This window comes from Medicago truncatula, chromosome 7, assembly GCF_003473485.1.
Source record: "Medicago truncatula cultivar Jemalong A17 chromosome 7, MtrunA17r5.0-ANR, whole genome shotgun sequence".
NCBI lineage: Eukaryota > Viridiplantae > Streptophyta > Magnoliopsida > Fabales > Fabaceae > Medicago > Medicago truncatula.
The window spans coordinates 46,993,086-47,013,921 of NC_053048.1; the positions used below are offsets into that span (position 1 = coordinate 46,993,086).

At 35.0% G+C, this 20,836-nt stretch overlaps 3 protein-coding genes across 3 annotated transcripts; 1 reads left to right on the plus strand and 2 right to left on the minus strand.

The window, feature by feature from the left end:
- Positions 1-836: 836 nt before the first annotated feature.
- Positions 837-5,402, minus strand: LOC11433411 (UNC93-like protein 3). The gene is made up of 10 exons (XM_003625457.4): positions 4,961-5,402; positions 4,286-4,449; positions 3,327-3,390; positions 3,127-3,240; positions 2,971-3,015; positions 2,206-2,462; positions 1,997-2,087; positions 1,737-1,849; positions 1,512-1,635; positions 837-1,221 (listed from the first exon to the last, which is right to left on the minus strand). The coding sequence occupies exons 1-10, from the start codon at positions 5,141-5,143 to the stop codon at positions 1,036-1,038; spliced, it is 1,341 nt and encodes a 446-aa protein (XP_003625505.1). The 5' UTR covers positions 5,144-5,402; the 3' UTR covers positions 837-1,035.
- Positions 5,403-6,295: 893 nt separating this feature from the next.
- LOC11433412 (eukaryotic translation initiation factor 3 subunit A) lies at positions 6,296-13,173 on the minus strand. The gene is made up of 14 exons (XM_003625458.4): positions 13,012-13,173; positions 12,160-12,232; positions 11,567-12,048; positions 11,168-11,383; positions 10,714-11,082; positions 10,587-10,616; positions 9,856-10,083; positions 9,602-9,763; positions 8,927-9,148; positions 8,611-8,817; positions 7,941-8,147; positions 7,717-7,797; positions 7,395-7,596; positions 6,296-7,074 (listed from the first exon to the last, which is right to left on the minus strand). Exons 2-14 carry the CDS (start codon positions 12,203-12,205, stop codon positions 6,647-6,649), a joined length of 2,880 nt encoding a protein of 959 aa, XP_003625506.1. The 5' UTR covers positions 12,206-12,232; positions 13,012-13,173; the 3' UTR covers positions 6,296-6,646.
- Positions 13,174-16,905: 3,732 nt separating this feature from the next.
- Positions 16,906-19,392, plus strand: LOC11423266 (organelle RRM domain-containing protein 2, mitochondrial). The gene is made up of 3 exons (XM_003625460.4): positions 16,906-17,237; positions 18,698-18,766; positions 18,872-19,392. Exons 1-3 carry the CDS (start codon positions 17,117-17,119, stop codon positions 19,105-19,107), a joined length of 426 nt encoding a protein of 141 aa, XP_003625508.1. The 5' UTR covers positions 16,906-17,116; the 3' UTR covers positions 19,108-19,392.
- Positions 19,393-20,836: the final 1,444 nt, after the last annotated feature.

Sequence of the window (20,836 nt, forward strand, 5' to 3'; positions counted from 1 at the left end):
TCTTCTACTCTCGCCAATATAGTTGAGGCAGAGCGAAGGTCAACTTGCCAATGGTTACAACGAGTTGGGCTAAGCATATTTTGAATTTCACTTCCACTGCTGTAGAAGCGCTGAAATCATTGTGGAATATCGCCAATGGTTACAACGAGTTGGTGATAAGGAGAACGAAGAGAGGATGATATATGTTGGTGCCCCGGGTTTGAGCTCAATTGCCATGTCTGATTTTCTCCACAGCGCATGTACAGTCCAGCAACTCCAGGAGAATACCTATTCAATGGAGTACGAACTGCAAATGGCAAAGAAGGACAAAGATGACCATCAAAAACGTTTGTATAAGCTGGCCGCGTGGAGCAGAAGATGAATGACATGTCTTCTGAAAATAAGAGACTAATACTAACAAGAATGATAGGAGCCTGGAGAAGCTTCTGGATGATGAGAAAAAAAATTGAGGAAGCATGCAAGGAAGATTGTTAAGGATGTAGGTGTTAAGATTGAATATCTGAAGTTGCAGGCTGAGGGGTTAGAGTCCAAGATGATAATAAGGTTGAAGGCGTGCAACCTATCACAAAACCAAATCCAAAAAGTATGATAAATGACCAAACTAAAACTCTATAATTTATATCTTCCTCACCAATGACCCTTGTTCCCCACAGATTGCAGAAGACTATGGTCGACACTTGTTCCCCACTGTGATTCTTTATTCTTAAAAGCAACACATTTTCCTCTGCAGGCCATATATATCTGATTTAGGACTGAATCAATGATCTACAAAACTATCGGAACTCACTTTTGAGAGTAGAGCAAATAAATATCAACTGTTGATAAACAAATTAATATTGGATACACATATATTAGATAGATCTTTCATTGAGTGAATATCATACTAATTCATCCTGAATATTATTCAGTAAATAACAAATAGACACGAGAGTTAATAAATTATAACTGTCACAATTTGTACACTTCATTCAACTGAAGGAAATGTGCCGTATAGGAAAAACGACTATGCTTGCACTTGTAGCAACATTAAATTCACTAACTGGTGGAGGGCGACGACGCATTCCCCACCTTGAGAGCCAACCATAAAAAACTGCAGAATGACAAGCATAGTAAAGTCAACATGACCATGATAACTGCTTGGAACGAAATGTACGGGGCCAAAAAGAACACCATAGCAATGGTAGCGCTCTGCCATATCTTTAGCTGAGCAAAAGCCCCTTCCTGCACCGCAAAGTAATATAAGTTTGACATAAGAGATATTTGGAAAAGAAAAGGCGATTAAGAAATGAATCAAGTAAAAAGCATATGCAATATGAGAACAATAATATGGGATGTTTTATGTCAGAATTGAATTTGTAACCAGCTTTGAGACATGAACTAGCAAAATAATTAACAAAAAAGGCAACCTCAAAAAAGTAATAGAGAAGCAAGGTAGCATGTTAGTAAGGCATAATTTGAATTTTGGAATAGTATATTTCAGCGATATAAAAGGGTAGATGGCATTTATGTACCATGTCATGTTTAAATAGCATTCCTAGCAAAGCATTGAGCTGCGTCATTAGAACTCCATCACCAATGCCCAATAAAGCAGCCAAAAAAAGTATATACAAAGTACCAATAAATCCACTCGACATGCTGCATCAGAACACCAAAGAAAAGATAAGAAAAATGAAATTGCATTCTAAGAGGAAAATAATATTCATATACGTCAGCCAAACAACAGGAATGTTACGAACCTGAAATCTAGCAGAAGTAAGATTAGTACAACTGCCTGAACAAAAGCTCCAAAAGAAACTATTGATGTAATGGATGTGAGACCAAAGGTGAGACGACCAGCGACCAGAGAACACTGACATATTTAAAGAGTTAAGAACAAAAAATTAAACAGATAAAAGAAGAAAATAAGAAAAAAAATGCTCGCAAACATGATGTAATCAAATCGCTTTTGAACCACCACTCAAGGAAATACAGTTTTGCATTCTATGTCAAAACTTACTATTCCATCAAAAGCCCCATATACTGCCATTGCAATACCAACACCAGAAACACCAATTTCTGGAGTTACAACATACTTGGTAAATTCAGCCCTGTGAAAAAGTATTTTATTAACTGACATTACAAAATAGACAGGAAAGAAAACAAGAACTCAAAGAGCAATATTTGGAATATCACAAGGAAGATAACTTATGATTCATATGAAATTACCATACAAAAGCGTGTTGTAGACCTGAATATGCTATAAGGGGTATGATCAACAACATCTTCACATCAGACAGTGCACCCGTGAGTGATCTACATAGAGACTTAAGGGACTTTGATTGACCAGTACCGGCATCCAAATGCTTGTATCCTCCCTTGCTATAATCACCACGTTTATGCAGAAAGCACGTTAATATTGCACCAAAGGTCATAACGGAAAGGAATACGACAAACAATAAAGTTGTGCCATTGGTACTTCCCTCCTACAGTGATGAGAAACGAAATGAAATCCGAAGAATATGTAAAATATTGTAAATGAAAACATTTTTGTATCTGAGATGAGAATTCATTATTAAAGGGTACAACAAAAACCCTACTCATATTTTCATTTCCTTAAAATAATTTGCTTGTACAAATAAACATCTTTCCAAACATTGAGCAAACACCTAGACCTTTGTTGGCAAACCACTACAAGTCTACAACTGTTTTATTTTATAATTAAAAAAACTTGAATACTTAGTTATTGCCACAACATGGATTGTAGCAAATGTTTATCACAAGTTATGTGCTTTTCAAATAGAAATGTTTAAAGCTCAACTAAATTTGGACCAAGTTTTTGGTCAATAATGTCTTTATTTCGCTTCAAAAGCAGCAATTTTCCATTCGTAATTGCCAACCAAGAGCGCGTAAACATGGAAAATATCACCACCTGATTACTAAAGAAAAAATATATGAGTAATTTCAAAATATACAAGACTAACCACCACATACCTGCCCATCACTGAGAAGAGCAAATGTAATAAGATTTCCAATAAACTGCAATACAGATTTAAAAAAGAATCAACTTTGAATTTTAATTAGTTTTTTATTAAACGAAACAGAAACAATAACGCGACCACTCTTATGTAAAAAAAAAAAAAAGATGACCTGATGAAGTGTGTATACACCCCAGAACTCTCCGTTGAAGTCACCAATTACCGCACCTTCGTGGAAATTGTTATCTATAGCATGACTGCGTGCAGTGGAAGTTAGATATGTTCCCTGACAGGTTAATCTAAGATCAGTAAAGATACGGAAGACTACTGACAATATGAAGGAACTGTGGAACTTCGACATGTTGCATTTACCTGCCCAACCCATAATATAGAAGCGCAAAACCCAAGATAAACAGAAGCCGGAACCAACGTATACCTGCATAACAGTCGCTCAATGGTCAAGCATGCATATATTATTCAGCCATATACACATTCATATAAAGTAAAACCCAAATGGTGTTAAAAAAGGCAGAACTGTGAACAAGTATAAGCGCCCATAAATGATAGTCAACCATCAAATGGAGAGTTTTTGAGGGTACTTTATTGTTGTCATTGATTTAGGTTATGTTTTCTCTAGGTCTAATATCTTAACAAGTTAAACTACAGGGCCAATCCTTCATGGAATATAAGGATAATTTCTTTAGATGAATAAAATCTTTAAGGACTACTCTCAAATAATTGAAAAAGCATATGAACTGTAAAAACAAAAACTCACTCTAAGCCGAAATCAAAATGTGATTTATGAATCCCGGAACATAATTAATTACTATATATATGTGTGAGATGCTTAGAGTTCACTAAACTCTTCATTAGAAAAAAATAGTATTATTAGTCCAAGCCTCCATGTAGTCACTGCTGACAGGTGTGTCTAAGATTCAACAAAAATTCAATCAAAATGTTGATTAGGGTCATATTTTGTACTAAATAAGTGCCCTATAATCTTATTTAAAATCAACTAATCATATGCTATCAAAATAACTCAGAAATGCTGAATGTTTCACAAACCACTACTTAGTTACAACTTCTTTTCTTTTTTTACAGTACTTATCAATCTAGAGTCCACAATTGCATCAGTAATCATTGTATCTATCTTATTGTTCAATAAAGTGCAAAACTAAGGAAATGAAATATTTACTTTACAATGTCAGAATGCTAAAGTTATAGTTTAATACTATGGAATCATGATAAATCCATCAAAATCAAACACTGCATTTTTATGTTTTTAACAGCAGAATAATACACGAACATATATAGCGTGCACTTGCAGTTACCAATTGGGCTTCAAATTTGCAGCCAGGTATAACCAATAACCCGAAGTTCCAACAATCAAAGCATTCTTGGATCCGAGAATCCGCACCACCAAAGAAGCAAACACAGAAAAAAATGTAAAAGACAAATATAATATCCCAAGCGAAGTCGTACCCAAATCCTCCTCCTGAAAATTCAATACATACAATTAATTCACCACTAGCCTCCAAATTCACAATCAAATTATTTTAAGGTGTTTGGAGTTTGTTACGAGTCTCCAATGTTCAATTCCTAGACTGTTGGATGTATAAATATGTTTGGGCAGGATATTCAAGTTCATTTAACATGACACCAGAGTCGGTTTAAAGATCACAATGTGGAAATTAGACTCAGGACCTACGCTACGTCATCTGGAGTCTCAATTGCTCGGGCTTCTGAGTTGTTGGACGTATAAACGTGTTTGAACTCTCTCATCTTTTAAACTAACTTTTGCGATGACTTCAAGCTTATTTAATATGGTATCAGAGTCAACGTTAAAAGATTGCAACGTAGAAATTGACACACGCAAGACAATGTGATCGGTACGGTCACCCTGATCCTTTGAAAGACATTTGACACAAATTTACTAATAGAGTTCAATTTCATTCCTCATAATCCAAATGCAAAAAATAAAATAAAATCTAGAGTTAGAAACTAACAGTGTTGAGAGTGCTCTGTAAATTCTGAGCAGCTCCATAAGCAAGAAAGATGAGTAAAAACGCTATGCTCAAAATATGAACATCTCTTGTGTGGCTTTTATGCTGTTGAAATTGAATCGGTGATTCATCGGTGGCAACAACTAACGGCGTTTCTTCGTCGCGGTGAATAATCACAGAAGCCATTGGTTCAAGGTCTCAGTCCAGTTTACAGATATATTTATCTATGTTGACATACATGAAGTAGAGTTGGATAATTTAGTGAATGAGATTGCATAATAACGATGTCAAGCTAAAGAAATATTGTGGTGAGCAAAGATTCTGAATCTTGTCTAGTAAAGAATTGGAAAGAGCTCATTTGAGTTTGATTATTATTCATCGTCTCATCTTTATCGTTGACCCTTTTTCTGCGGGGGGTAAGGGATATGAATTGCTGGGTTAATGGTCATTGTGTGTGTGGTAGGGGTGGAAAAAAAAAAACATGAACCGAACCGAACCGAACCAAACTAAAGAAAATTGAATCATTACTAGCATTTTTGAAATTGAACTGAAACAGTTCGTTAACAGTTTTGTAACTAAAATTCGATTTCATTTATTTTTTTAATATTTTTTCAATGATACTAATAATAACAGTTCGGTTCGACTTGAAACAGTTCAGTTCAAAAAAATTATTTTAATTTACCAAATAGTTCACTTCAGTTCAGTTTTCACCGAACCATACCCCTAGATTGTGTGGAGTTGGCGGTGGAGGTTCTTGTTGTTTGCGTAAGAAGAGAAGTTGTCAATGAATTAGAAAACAATCGATTTGGCGGTTGAACAATGGTAAGGAGTTCTCGGTTAATTCTTCTTATAAAGCTTTTAAAAGTTCAATCTAGTGATCCAAATTTATGGTTGAAAAAGTGTGGAAGATGTTCCGTCTAAGGCAAAGTTATGGTTGGAGGTAATTTCAACGGATTCTAGCAACTAGAGAGGCCTTGGCTAAAGGTGGGGTAATTCATAACATGTCATTATTATTATTTTTGGTCAAGTGATATTAAGGAAGTTGAATTACAATGTATGACAGTTATAGTCTAACCACATATGGTCATCCATAAATAATTTGACGAGTATGCTGGTGCTCAACATTTCTTTGTGAATGAGCATGAGAACTACGTAGTGGATAAGCGTTTGAAGAGAGCTTATTTTCTTATGTAGGTATATGTCATTTGGTGTGTTTCATTGGTTTGGAATAAAATTATTTTTCAGGAAGGGGGTTACAGATTTCAAAATAAAATTATTATGCAGACATGTGTATATATTACTAAAGATTTGTAAAGAAAAAAACAAGAGTTAATCAGATCCGAGAAGGCTACCAATCTTTTTATTTTCGATAAAACAAAACTGAAAATAGGTTTGCAATAAATAGAAAAATAACAAGTCCGAAATACTCGTCTGACATGAAATTTTAATTACCGTATCCAATCCCACTGGATCATAAATAGAACATTTTGTTGGCATGTTCTTCAACAGAACCAAGGAGTTCATAAGCATTGAAAGATAAATAAATGAGAACTCAGCATCAAAAAAAGAATTCTAAAACTCAAACAGGGAAGAGTACGAAGAACTCGTGCAAAAATCAGAGCAACCAGCACAAGATCAGGCAAGACCCCCAAAGGGCAAAATGGGCAGTAAATCACAGCACAAAAACGATCAAGTACGATCACGCATCCTGGAAGATGACCAAGTTGAAGATGACCTTGAACCCCCACCAGAACCAAATGAGGAAGAATTACGATCCCACCTGTCACCATCCGGCCGGCTGCCACTGTTACCCCAACGATCTGCTTCTGGAGGAGGAGCTCCTGCTGTTTCACCTCCTCCTCGCCGGAACTTGGGAACATACTTCCCTGGAGCTGGGGCTGCTGCAGCTGCAGCTGGAGCAGCAGTACCAGGATCAACTGGACGGACAGGAGGCTCATAAGGCCTCAGAGCTGGTTCAGCAGGTCTGCCCAACAATGCTTCCCTCTTCTCCCTCTCAGCCTTTTCTTCAATTTCTCTAAGTCTTTGTTTTTGCTTTTCAGCTATCTCATCCAATTTAGCTTGGCGTTCAGCCTGTTCCTTCTTTTTTCTCTCAGCCTCTGCAGTTCAGAAACACCGCATGTTAATTAAATACAAAGGATGATTATCTACTGGATTGTGTGTAAAAGATGGTACCCTGATTCCAGAGCAACATACATTTTACTAATTACAAAAGATTTTTTTTAATGTAATGAAGAAAGAAATGAAATACAAAAGATGGAATTGGAAAGAAAAAAAAAATCATATGACTGTGTTGGCGGAAATAAAATAGACACATTCAACAAGTTTAGTGTTAATCCTTTCAATACTATATGAATATGATCTGGGGGGAAAAGCTTGGGCACTTATATAATCCAGAAAACAAATCAATAACAATTACCTTCACGCTCCCGAGCTTCTTCCTCCTCACGCAATTTCTGTCTTTTCTCTTCTTCCACCTTAAGATAATACTTCAATTTTCTCATTTTTTCCCTCTCCTGTTTCCTGGAGAGTAAAATCTTAGAGATCCTGTCCAGCCTGTCTCTCTGCAACCTATTGAATTCCGCTTGGCGGTGACTCACAACTCTCTCTTGATATATCTCCTGCAAAGCCAAACCACATGATAAAACATTATTGTCTGTCTTATATGATGACAAATAACATCAATTGTTAAAAGAATGGCCAAGATATAGAAGAGTAGCCTAAGAGTTTATGATACTAACTTTATTGCCCATCATTCGACTAAGCCTCTCCTTCTCATTGAGATCTCCAGCATGGCGCTGTCTGCTTAGTTCAACTTCTAGCTGCATAAAACAATGGTCTCATACAGTTAGTACAAGACAAAAGCTTGTTTAAATAGAATGCGGCAAAAAAGAAAATTTTGTTCCAACTTGAGGAAAAATGTGTAAAAATTTAATTGTTTCCAATGGAACACAAGTAGACATACTTGTTGCTCACGCTCATGAAGAACCCTCTCTTCCACTAATCGCTGTTGATATGCAGCATCAATTAGCGGAGCAGCCTCTTCTCTCTTTGCTCTTTCCAAATGATCCATGGTTTTGGCCAATTTCTGAAGCTTCTTCTCCATTTCCTGTCTCTCCCGGACTTGTTCGACCAACGTCAACTGCATCAAGGATTCCCTAGAAATTTGGCCCTACAGATAGTGTATGGTCAACATTAGAAGATCAAAACAAAAGAAGGAACTTAGAGCATAAACATTGGGCGTGGTATAAGCATGTGTGCACAGCTTGTCAGAATGGAAACCACTAATTGGGTTTCTTTACGTGCTGATATTAGACCCCGTATCCACGGTGGCTGTCTTCTATTATTTTCTTTAACAATAAAACCGTGCTTTTGAGTGGCACTTTTCTTGAATTAAAATGATAAAAAAAATTGTGAGATTAGCGTTATAAATTATGAATAAATTGTAAGATTAGTGGGATCCATTTTAAAATTTTGGATGGGTAGTATGGATATTTAAAAATTTTAGTTGAGTTGTTTAAATAATTGAGAAGCGTTAAGTAATATAATATATTGGATTGGATGGGGTCTAGTTATACCACAAATATGGGGGCATGGATGTGGATACTCTAAATTGAAAGCAAGCTTCAACTTACCCCTTCTATCACAGGCTTTTTGCCCTTTCTCTTCAAACGCTTTTCAGCTTCCAGACGTAAAGCCTCGGCTTCTTCTCTGTCTCTTTCCTCCTTTTCCCTTTGGAGTCTTTGAATTTTCCTCTGCTCAATCTCAGTTGCAAGCCGCCTTTGCTCTGCTTCTTCATCAATTTTCAGCAGTCTCAACCTCTTTGACTCCTCCTCGCGTTCCTTCAAATTTTCAAATGGATACATATAAAAGGAAAGTTTAATCGTTTCAAATATTATTAAATCCTAAAGAGCCAAATGAATAATAATTAATAAACTAAAAGGATTATACCTTTTCAAGAAGCTGCCGTTCTTGTTCCTCTTTCCTTTTCTCAATAATGGATTTTCGAGCAAGGAGCCTCTTGTGTTCTTTGGCCACAACCTCTGACAAAGTTGGGAGCAATGCTCCAAGTTTTGATTGTTTCCTATCAGGAGGACAAATCATTTGCCTTGCCTTATTCAATTGTTCAGCAAAACTAGCCAAGTGATCCCTCAAGCCATCAGCTTCAAGACTCTTGAGATAGAAACCAAGCAAATTCCGTAAGATTTGGTCAAATGAGACAATACTATATATGTTACAATTAATATGTTCGATTCAGAGTTTAGATAAACAACTAAAAAATTTATCCATTCTAAACCACAAGAGTTTATGTAAACAACTTATCCTAGGCCTCTGACATAGGTGCAAATAAAATAACAGACTATTTCCATGTTGGGAATAATGATTCAGCAGAACCATGATTGAACAACAATCAAATGTATTCCTCAAATAACATGCCCAAACCACTTAAATCAAGAATCAACCATCTTCTCAGTAATATGTGCCACCCCATTTCTCTCTATAGTAATCATTCCAAATCCTATCCATGATCCACCATAACATTTTTTGTACAAAAACAAAAAAAATCTTCCTACTGAACTGTGAAGTTTAAAAATGGCAATAATACCAAGATAAAGGAAAACATACCGTCTTACAGAAAATTACAACATTTTTCATGTGGTCCACTTTCATTGATAGAAATTTCTGCTTAACAGCGTCTACAGAAATCTTTTCCACAACCGAAAAATCAAAGAAAGGGATCATCCCAGCTAAGTTCTCAATCTTCATTGATTGGTAAACATTAGACACCTGAGGAGGGAAGGCAAACAGGTTTAAGTACACATCAAACAGACGGATTAAAATAAATAACACACAAAATAACAACAGAAAAGACAATGCACCTGTTGTAGCAACCTCAAGGTAGCCAACTTTTCAAGAGCTGGGACATACTGCGAAAATTGCACCTCTGGAACAGATGAAGCGAAGGTAAACTTACCCCCCAATTTCGAAATTTTATTTAGCAAGGGTAGTACTTTTAGTGCAAGATCTGAGGGTAGAAATTCATTTTCCAAGAGATAGTAAATGTCTTTCACTTCTTGTGATACACAAGACATTACACCCTTTGAAGCCTGCAAGCATTCCAAATGTAACAACTTGAGACCGAGACTAAAGCAATTAGTTATTGCAATAATACTAAGTTACTAACCCAGATGTTATCCAACCCCTGAACCTTACAGAGTACACAAACACACACACAGACATATATATATATATATGTGTGTGTGTGTGTGTGTGTGTGTGTGTTTAAATAATGTTTGTGCCCAACCACACCAAAGGTTCAGGAAATAATGTAAGCAATTATTTTTAGATATGTTTAAAATAATTACCACAACAAAGATTCAAAACCAACCCATGAAATGCAAAAATCGATAGCTGTTATAAGTTGAAAATTAAAGAAATTCAAATCGATATGACCAACACCAAAAATTTGAAGGACAAAAATAACGAGTGCAGTTACTCAACTACTTGTTGAAAGCCCATTCCTTAACAATATACATCAAGATAACAAAATTAAAAATTTATATAGGAATTTCTTTAGAATTTTTTGTTTCAAATAATGAGAATATCTTACCAGTTCAGCAAGAAGTGACGACCTTGAGAGCTGGGGAAAGACAAAACAGAAACAAAAACAAATGGTAAGAATAGCAAATCATATATCTATACACTACTGGGAGTGCAAATGAGGGAAAGTTAAATACCACTTCTCTGCTATCAGGCTTAGTTTCAAGATTAAAGCCTATGAGATTAGCCATCCTCAAATTTCGCTCTTTTTCATGCTCTAGTTCTAAATGAGATGCACCATGAGTGCGATCATGAGGAGGCACCGAGAGTGCAGCTAGAACAACAGATGAAGCTATTAATTGCAAATCCTTTTGACCAAGATTTTTGTTGAAGCTTTTCTGTAACAAAAAGAGCTTAAACCATGCATAAGCATGATATAAATGACTTGAAGATTTCCAAAATATTTCTGTCAACTTGACATAGTAAACAGTCATCAAGGATGGTTTAGGTGTTTTCTTGACCATGCACATTAATCCATGAATATCTTCAACAGATCTGAAGGCTTCCTGCATGCAACAAAAAATCAGGTCTGCCAACATCAATGAAATAAACACCTTGTGAAGATTTAAGGAAAAATGAGAAGCTGCCAACCTGCCAGAGTTCAAGTTCAGTGGCAATTTTCAGCTGCTCAAATCTTGTATCAAGATACAATTGCAAGCTTTCAGGAGCAGAAAGGTCAGGCCGGTCTCGTTGGTCCCGATATTTGTTAAGATTAGCCAAATGATTTCTGATAATTTCACAGAGTCTGCGAAATTCTGTTGTTCGCTTATACTGCTTACAAAACTGGAAAGCTCGATGGGCTGTCATCTGCATATGGCAATAGAATCGACTATAAGTTTGACATAAAAGTAAATCTGCCTTGCATATTATTGTTTTTTAACTATAAAACGTAGAATGATATGAAATAAAAAAGAAGAATAAGTTAATGGGCAACAACAACATATAGCCCTAATGACAAGCAATTAATTTCTATTTATCAGGAATACTTACAGCATATAAGGCTTCCAATTTGGAGTTGTTCCGCAATATTTCAAGCACTGTCCTGTAAGTTTCCCATAGAAATTTAAACCATGGCGTAACAAGCTCCCGATCAGATCTATCCTTTCCTTTCTCGCCACTAACATAGCTCAGCATCAAATCCTCTGGCCTTTTATCAGCCTCCAGGTCATCCACATCAAGGGCTTCTTCCAAAGCCTGAGCCTGACTACGTGCTTGTTCAGCTTTCTCTGTTGACAGATGCATGAAGTGCTTGATCACCTCCTCCAGTGAGCTAACATTCACTTGCTGACATATTATACGATACTGAATGAGGCCATCCTTAGCAAATCGGCCTTTCCTCATGTCAACACAAAGCTCGACATACTTAAACATAATTCTCTCCAGTGTTTTCTGCCATGCGCGATATCTTTTCGAAGTGATCAGGTCGTGCAGAGTCTGAAGAGCATCCTGCTTCTGCCCGACATTGATCAACTCTGTAAATCAAATTTTAAGTGATTCAATTGCATAATTCTCTAAAACAAATGACAAGCTAAGAACACGAAGAATAGAAAAATAGAAACTAAATAGTCATCTTCTGAACAAACCTTCTGCCCTTTTGAGAGCATTCTCAGGCTTCAAAAATGACGTCATATTGCAAATTCACAAAAATTCAACTCCCTGTAAATAAGAGAGAGTGATAATGAAAATTAAAAAATAATAATGAAACAAAATGTAATCCAAAAACAACTGTAAAACACAAATTCACATCAGAATTATCTAGAAAAATTGTAAATCTCGCAAGATTATAGATTTGAATCACGTTAAACCAATGTCATTCATAAACTAAGACATCAAGTGAAATTGCCACTAAATGTAGCAGAAATTTAAGCGAAAATAACAATCAAACAGATATTCATATGAAAATTCTCTAGGAAAAAACGCCAAAAGATTGTAAATTACAATCACGATAAGGTGATGATATTCATAATAAGAATCATGCTAAGCCATCATCTTCGTGTAATATAATTAGCTGAGCAGATTAACTGAAAATAGCGATAATCAAAATAAAAAAAAAAAAAACAATAATAACAGTTAAACACAATTTCATATCAAAATTCTCTACAATAGTCAAATCTCGCGGAATTGTAAATTAGAATCACACTAAACCGATGATAATCATAAACTGAAAATCAAGTGAATCATCTACATCTAATTAGCTGATTCAAATTAACCATTAACAATAAAACTGGTATTATTGGAATACAAAAATAACGATAATTGAATCAGTTTATATCGCAAATCGCACAATCTCAGAATTGCGTTGCGGAGTGGATCTCTTCTCAAAAGGAATTTCCCGCGCACCGTCGTTCATAACGGCCGGGAAACGCGCCGGAATCGCATCGTCGAGAGTGGAAAGAAAATCGAAAGAAAAAAAAAAAAGGAAAATCTGAACGTACTTCGTAACGGTTTGTCGTTGTCGATGAAAAACAGTGGTTTCGTTTCCGTCCAGCTTTTGCTTTGTTACGAAGAAATTGAGAGTTGAGTGCGTCTTCTTCTTCTTCTTCTCAAACTGGATGCAAGTGCGCAAAAGCTCAGCGGCTGCTTATCGGTTTTGTTGCGTTAGGGTTTTAATGGTAAAAGCTTATTATGGGCCTAAGAAAATTGAATTGGGTCGGGTTTGGCCTCTTCAAAATGTTATGTATTTTTTAACCCAGGAAAATAAATAGTATGAAATAACAAATATTGAAGTTTATCGTAAAAAAGAAACAAATATTACTTTGGTTTTGACTCATCATTAAGACGTAGATTTTTTTTTACTCATTAATGATGTAGAAACTGAAAAAATATTAATATCAAAACCGAAATATTCACATTCAGGATGGAGCCAGAAATTTTTGCTAGAGGGGGCGAAAATAATTCATGTAATGTCGAGTCATTTGCTTGGTTTGAAATCAATTAATCACTTTTGTTTTAAATTTCTGATTTCTGAAGAAAAAAAGCTTTGGGAGTTATGAGAACGTAACATGATAATAAATCACATAAAGTCTGATCGTATATTTTTTAACTTAAATAATGTATTTTTTTCTTTTGCTAACATGAATAAGATGCCTTATTTTACCCTCTCAAACAAAAAGAATACTACTAATTTCAAAAGAGGCGAATGTAATGAATTTTTTTTCTTTCTATTAAGCAATACACAAAAATTAATATCATTATAAGAAGATGACTAAATGTGAGGCACTGGATAGAATACTTGTATATATATGTACCAAGTGACGTGGAAAGGAATTGAAATTAGAGTGTATTGAAAAGTACTAGAGTGATGCATGTAATTGTAGTTCAACTAATCCTGTTTCACAGGAGTAACATTCTTATTTCTTTAGGGGGACGAGTATGAGTTTCGGTATATATTTGTCATAAATTTCTTGTATTTGGGGGTGGCGACTGCCCCAAAACAAATATATGTAGCTTCGTCCACATTTTCTATCCTCTAACTAATGCACTCTAGTGTTGTTAGATTATTTTCTCCAACTTCCGAAAATTGGAGGTTATCACATGGCAAGTGATTTCTCTCGTGGATGTTTGTTTCAAGTTTAATAAAACATTCTTGAAAATGTATTAATAGGGAATTATTATGTTCATATTTATTGTAAGGTTGAGAAAAATATTTTTGGATATAAATCAAAGTTTATTGGAATGAACTAACTTCTCTTACTCTTGTGGAATCATTCACATGTGAGAAATTGGAAATGTGCATTCATGTGAAATTATATATAGAATTTTTTAAAAATGTCAAGTTAATATAGGACCAATATTATACAAAATCCTTAGGTGGTAGTGTGCTTGTTTGAAGAATCGGATTGGGTAACTGCCAGCTGGTGTGTGTGGTTTAAGGAGCTAAGGAGGCATATTTGATTCGATTCTTATTACACTTGCATTCAAGAGTCGTTTGGTTCTCTATTTATTTGTTTTTGTGCAGGTGGTGTTTGTAGTATCAGTTTGAGGCATTGGTGTGTGAATGTCTCTATATTGCTGCAGACTTTGTAAACATTGTTTATTCTATCTTGACTCTTAGCAATTTTTCTCGAGCATTTCTTATATTTGGATTTTTCAAGAGTTTTTTTTTATTTTTTACTATCGGATATTAAGATTCAAATTATACGTGGTTTGATTTAGATGACTATTTAAAACTCACTATCGTCAAATTCAGTTAAATGTGGCTTAGATCATATCAATTTTCGATTAATTTAATTTATAATTGTAAGATATTCTTTGTATTTGTAGGCAACTTAAAATACCAAAAAAAAAGGTTTGTCAAAAAAAAAATTAAGGTTTGAAGTTTCCGCGGCAGTTAACTGCAGTCGGTTTCTGAATTCCTCGACAGTTAACTGCCGAGAGGTATTTTGGTATTTTACTGGTGTGTTTCAGCCCTATTAGATGTGTACACAACAATTTTCATGCTTCTTTTAATGGTAATGTTAATTGTTAATGAATATTTACTATTTTATTTGGATTTGAATTCATAGTCTCTGACTCATTTAACCATTAGCTCAAACTAATTGAACTATCCAATCCTTGAGGATAAGCATAAATATTTTTTTAAGTGTTATTCGAGCACCAAAGTCCTCGCTGTCTTGGATTAAGACAACATTTCCTCACCCCAAACTTTTATTATCTAAAAAAAAACACTCGGTACTTGAACTTTGATATGTACCATTGGATAGTGGAATGACTCATGATCTACTTCAACATTTAATGTTTGCTTGGTTCGTGAGGGATTTGGATTCTCTCCATTGAAATTTTTCTCAGATTTTCTCCATTTTTAATCTCCATCATTAAAAGCCATTAACCACTTTTTTTTATACAATTTAACTCTCATTTTCTCTCTCATATTTAATGGTTAAGATTTCACTTGAGAAAAATTTCAATAGAGAGAATCCAAATCCATTCAGAAGAGGGGTTGGGAGGAGATAAATTTTAATGGAGGGGTTGGTAGGGGATTAAAATACTCATTATGCTTGGTTCAACATTTAATGTTTGCTTAGTTCAAGAGATGATGACCTGGGAGGATTTTAATTACATTTATGTTTGGTTCAAAATGGAAGTGGATAGATTTTAAAACTATTTTACCTTCTTATCTTTATAATTTTTCGATAGTCTCGTGATTTTGAAACTGTGACTCTTCGGCACTAAGACTTTTTGGACATTTTTTTTTTTTTTGTAAAAAATAAGAAATAAATTATATAATAATCAGTAGCTTCAATAATATTGATGGTTTCATAAGTCTCGAATTCAATGGATTTTAGATGGTGTTGGAATGTCATCCATGCGTTACAGATTTGATAAAGATAACAAAACCACTTTTCATGTTTTAAGGGAATACCCTGAACCACTCTTCATGATCTAGTTAGTCCCTTCTAATAACATTACTAGTTTTTTCTTCTTCTTTTTTTAATTGTAAGTACTTGATTTTCAAGAATATCAACAACCACTTGCATGAAACTCATAGTAAGAAGTGGACAACTACTTTTTTGGGTGGATTGCTGGCACATATGTATATGGAGGAGCAAAGTTATCTTTGAAGATGATTTTCAACGACCATTCAATGCAATCTCCATTGTCCTTGAGATGGTCGAGGACATAAACAATTGTAACCACTACCCTATGAATATTTGCCTCGAAGACGCCATTTTTATTGGTTGGGAAAGGCCCCGGGAATGGTGGGCCAAGCTTAATTGCGACGGAGCCTATGAGGACACTCAAATGATTATTCGGTGTGGTGGTCTTACACGACACTTTTACGAGAGATGGCTAATCGTGTACTCACGTAAAATTGGAACCTGGGATACTCTTAGCGCCAAGATGTGGGGATGTACTTGGGTATGTAGCTTGCTTGGAGACGTGGTTTCCGTTGTCTTTAAATTGAAAACGACTCAAAAACTATGGTTGACGTGATCATGGAGAATGTCAAAATTAACGACAAACCGCCTATTTTGGTGTGATACACTCGAAAGCTTTAGAGTTGGATCAACAAGTGTATTTCAATTAAATTATACCTAGAGGGAGGGAAATAAAAGTGTCGATTGACTTGCTAACTTTAACTTTTTTCTAAACTCTTTTCAAATTATTGTTATGAATACTATTCCTAATAAGATTTCAACCCATTTTTTAATGATATTTTTAGGGTTTGCATGCTTAAAAATATTGTTGAAACAGTGCATTTCTCTATCTTTTGAGTTTTGACTCTCTTTTACTAAAAAAAAAACTTTTACAAAAATCATCTCAACAAGTTAAATATAAATAATTTTGTGAATGTTGGTTTATAAAATCTTGGCTTTTCCTACCCTACACTACATCTCAACCTCGCCCTACTTATGAGGAGCAATACTATTAGGTCAACTAGAACATTCGGCAGGTGTTACACCCCTAAGTTAGGGTACGTCCTACAAACATTTTTAAGGTATCTCGACATCCTCGTCATCACCGTGAAACCTCAAACTAGGTTAGTTTCTCGTCGGTGGGTGATTCTGTCTGATTCCGTGCTTCAGGTAACAAGATAAGATGGCATTTTTCTTTGGATTTCACCGCTTGCTTCGTCACTCTCAATCCCCACTTGTTAGCTCCCATTTCACTTCCATTCGTCTCAATTCAACTCTCACTTCCCCCAAACTCTTCATTAGCGGTAATTACCCCACCCCTCTTAACATTTCTCTACCATATTTCAATTTTATGCATTAAATTAGATTAATATTGTTATGATGCACTTGTGTTACACCTAAGTTCCAGTTTAGATTAGATTCTTAATTTAAAGACCTTTTCAATTAACACTAGTTTATGGTTTTTTCACTTTACAAAAGGGTCATTAAAACTGCATTTCTGTCAGCCTTGCCCTGAAACTAGTTACATTTGAAGTGGACTTTTTTAAAAAATTAATAAATTGTATTACGGCTGTGCTTGTACCCTTGAAACATGAAATGTTTTCCTTTATTAAGGAAGCAAAACAGTTATGGCTGCGTGTTTTACATCTTCAAGGGAAACTCGAACTTCTTGTGTATTGATTGATTTCATGGTGTCACTGACTCTCTTTGGCATTCGGCACTATATCTTTTATTAGATGTTTCTTGAAGAACCAACGCAAGAATAAAATCAGCGTACATGAGATGAGAATGTTAGGGGGATGTGTGGTAAAATCAGATGTGAGAGAATTGGGGTAGCACTTATAGTAGAAAAGATGGTGGAAAATAGGCTTAGGTGGTTTGGGCATGTAGAGATAAGACACGTAGATTTTGTGTGAAGGAGAGTAGATCAAATGGAGGATTGTTAGATCCCTGGAGGCAGAGGAAGACCCATAAAAACTATAAGACTAAGAGAAACTATTAAGAAAGACTCAGAGATTAGTTAGTTGGACCAACATATGGTCTATGATAGAACATTACAGCGTAAGTTGATCCGTGTAACCGACCCCACTTAACGGGAAAAGCTTGGTTGTTGTTGTTTCTTGATAGAAATGTAGGGGAATTATAGAGCTCTCTTACTTTGTTTGCTTTTTACTTGATATTTTGTCCGAACCTCCTTATATTTGCATTCATACTTTCCATCAATTTTAATTGAACATACGTTGTGGAAGACATGTTGATTCGGTTGCAAAACATTGTAAAACTAGAAATTGGTTAAAGTGGTAAATGTTTTGTATATAAATGGAAGAAGGGAAAATTTATGAAACTCTTCAGGTCAAATATACCTAACTTGATTTTTTATTGAAATCGTTGTTCGTAGCAACAATGATCTACTCAAGAACTAAATTCTAGTAGATATCCAGCATGGTTTATTCTGAATGATTGTGGCCCAGAACTTGTTTTAGCTTACGTGAATCATGAACTTTGACCAAAACAGTTTTCTGGTGTATTTCGCATATGCTTCAATAACTCTACAAGCTGCTTATTTGACGTTGTTTGCTGCATGAAATTGCTATGTGTATAATGCATGTATATTCACAATACCTGTTGCTTGTATATGATTTATTTTTTAAACTCGTAAGATTATTATATATTTATACTGTACGGTGCAAAATACCTGAATTTTGTATGTAACATTTTAAAATTAGAAAAATATGCATTTCATTGTATTTGAAATTTTGAACAGGTCTTTCAAGACTGACAACAGATGAAAAACTTACAGAAGCATTTTCTCCTTTTGGACAGCTGTTGGAAGGTAATAATGAGAATTTTATTATTAGCTTTGGCATTACTCGATTATAATATCCTTATTTTGCTTGATGTGCATTGCGTTTGACCTTCAATCATTTTTATTATACAGCTAAGGTGATAACTGATAGAGGCTCTGGAAGATCGAAGGGTTTTGCTTTTGTATCTTATTCAACCATAGAAGAAGCTGAGAAGGCAAGAGAAGGCATGAATGCTAAATTTTTGGATGGTTGGGTTATATTTGTTGATCCTGCCAAACCAAGAGAACCCAGACCTCCTCAGCAGTCACAATCTCAGCCGTCTCAAACAGGCTTCACCGTAAATAAGACCGTTGGGTGGTGTGGTTGATGATTGAAGAAACTTGATTGATTATTCTCATGTGTTGAGGGTAATAATAATAATAATTTAAGGACCATATTATTCAGCATAGCCAACTATACTATAAAAAAATTTGTGCTAATCAGTGATAATTGATTTTTGCACTTTGGCCATAAGGCATTATTTTTATTGTTTAAAATTTTGATGTCAAATTGGAAACTAAATGCTAAGTTTTCATTGCCAGTAAATTTTTCCTTATAATTAATTGTATTATTGACAGATAGCTGCTAGTAAATTTTCATTCCTATGGTCAAATTATGTTTCAAGTATTAATTAGTTGTTGTCCTTAATATTTTTTTATTTTTTTTGATTAAATACTTTCCTTCATCTTTGACAGAGGTAGTTTTTCCTCTCCAAACATGTATGCATCTAAAATTCTGATTGATTGATTTACTTATTTGATGGGCATATCATATTTATTGTTGCTTATTATTGTGATACTGAAGTATATACTCAACAATTGCCCATTTCAATTCTTTGTATAGGACTACCTACGTCAATCTTTGGCTTATTTAGACTTTAAAGTTTTTTGTCTGGCAGAGGGACTTGTGTTCTCTGCCTATCACAATAGTTATGGAAGTTATATGAAGTGCAGTGTTTCCCTTGGCATCCACCATATTAGCAAGTAAATCCTCAACAATTGCCCATTTCAATTCTCTGTGTTCTCATCAAGCACCTTGAATATATTGGCATTTTCGTCCAACCATATATGATGCACCAGAGATAATGTAGGATTACTGCTAAAGTTGGTAATGGGACGAATGAATCCAAAGTTGCTTTTATGAGATTTGGAACACATGTCTAAAAGGATTGTTCAATTACTAGCTTCTTCGATCAATAACATATGCAATAGTTACGAGAATATTATGTATGCCCGCATAATTTTGATTCCTGCATAAAGACCCAAGACTAGGAGAAATTTAATTGGGCTACCGATTCGTCGAATAAACCACACATTAAGTGAAAGAAATATGAGTGCGGTTAAGTTAGCTGTGTTTATTCTAACACAGGATTCTTGTGTCCATCACTCCATTATTATAGAGATCCTTTCGTGTCCATCACTCCGATTTAAAGGTCCTTCCAAGGGAACTACAAAGTATCTTGTTTGACGAAGTTTTCAAGACTTGCATGCATGTCTAGGAATATTTGTTTAATTTCGTTGTTTTTTTTTTGTCTTTGACATTGCCCTCTTTTGTGTACCATGACTTGCCTTGTATTTGTTAATCTCTCATGTCGTATATAATTCCCATAGGTGGTAAAGTTGCTCAAATGACTAGATTGGATTTCTCAAGTCCATACATTTACCATTCTTAAAAATAAAATTTGAAGGATTTATCAAAAAAAAAAATCAACGGAAAAATAATTCAAAAATCAACCTAGTTGGTTTCACTGTGCTTAGGTACCAAGACCATTTTACATTTAATTGCTTCTTTTTCTCACCCTGTGAGTTTCTCGCATGTCCTATGCAATTCGGATTATAGAATTTGAACAACATAAACACCCAATAAAAACCTCCAAAAACATGTCTAAAAGGATTTTCTTGTAATATGAGAAAAGTAACGACCTTTCTATTTTGGTTTGGCCCGTGAACCATGCTAAATGGGTCAAATATCTACTTTGGCCGGATTAACGAAACGAAATGAAATGAAATGCAGAGGGCTTGCCATTGGCAATACAACAATTGCTCTTTTGGATCCAT

What these genes read in the sequence shown, in the direction of transcription:
- LOC11433412 (XM_003625458.4), bottom strand. Translation starts at nt 12,205, where the DNA reads ATGACGTCATTTTTGAAGCCTGAGAATGCTCTCAAAAGGGCAGAAG. An exon ending in TTGTAATTTTCTGTAAGACG is followed by an intron (nt 9,149 to 9,601) that starts GTATGTTTTCCT and finishes TTCTATCTCAAG; the next exon opens with AGTCTTGAAGCTGATGGCTT. An exon ending in GTCGAATGATGGGCAATAAA is followed by an intron (nt 7,597 to 7,716) that starts GTTAGTATCATA and finishes TTGGCTTTGCAG; the next exon opens with GAGATATATCAAGAGAGAGT.
- LOC11423266 (XM_003625460.4), top strand. Translation starts at nt 17,117, where the DNA reads ATGGCATTTTTCTTTGGATTTCACCGCTTGCTTCGTCACTCTCAATCC. An exon ending in CCCCAAACTCTTCATTAGCG is followed by an intron (nt 17,238 to 18,697) that starts GTAATTACCCCA and finishes AATTTTGAACAG; the next exon opens with GTCTTTCAAGACTGACAACA. An exon ending in TTTTGGACAGCTGTTGGAAG is followed by an intron (nt 18,767 to 18,871) that starts GTAATAATGAGA and finishes TTTATTATACAG; the next exon opens with CTAAGGTGATAACTGATAGA.
- LOC11433411 (XM_003625457.4), bottom strand. Translation starts at nt 5,143, where the DNA reads ATGGCTTCTGTGATTATTCACCGCGACGAAGAAACGCCGTTAGTTGTT. An exon ending in GCAAATTTGAAGCCCAATTG is followed by an intron (nt 3,391 to 4,285) that starts GTAACTGCAAGT and finishes ACTGTTATGCAG; the next exon opens with GTATACGTTGGTTCCGGCTT. An exon ending in CTCTTCTCAGTGATGGGCAG is followed by an intron (nt 2,463 to 2,970) that starts GTATGTGGTGGT and finishes TCATCACTGTAG; the next exon opens with GAGGGAAGTACCAATGGCAC.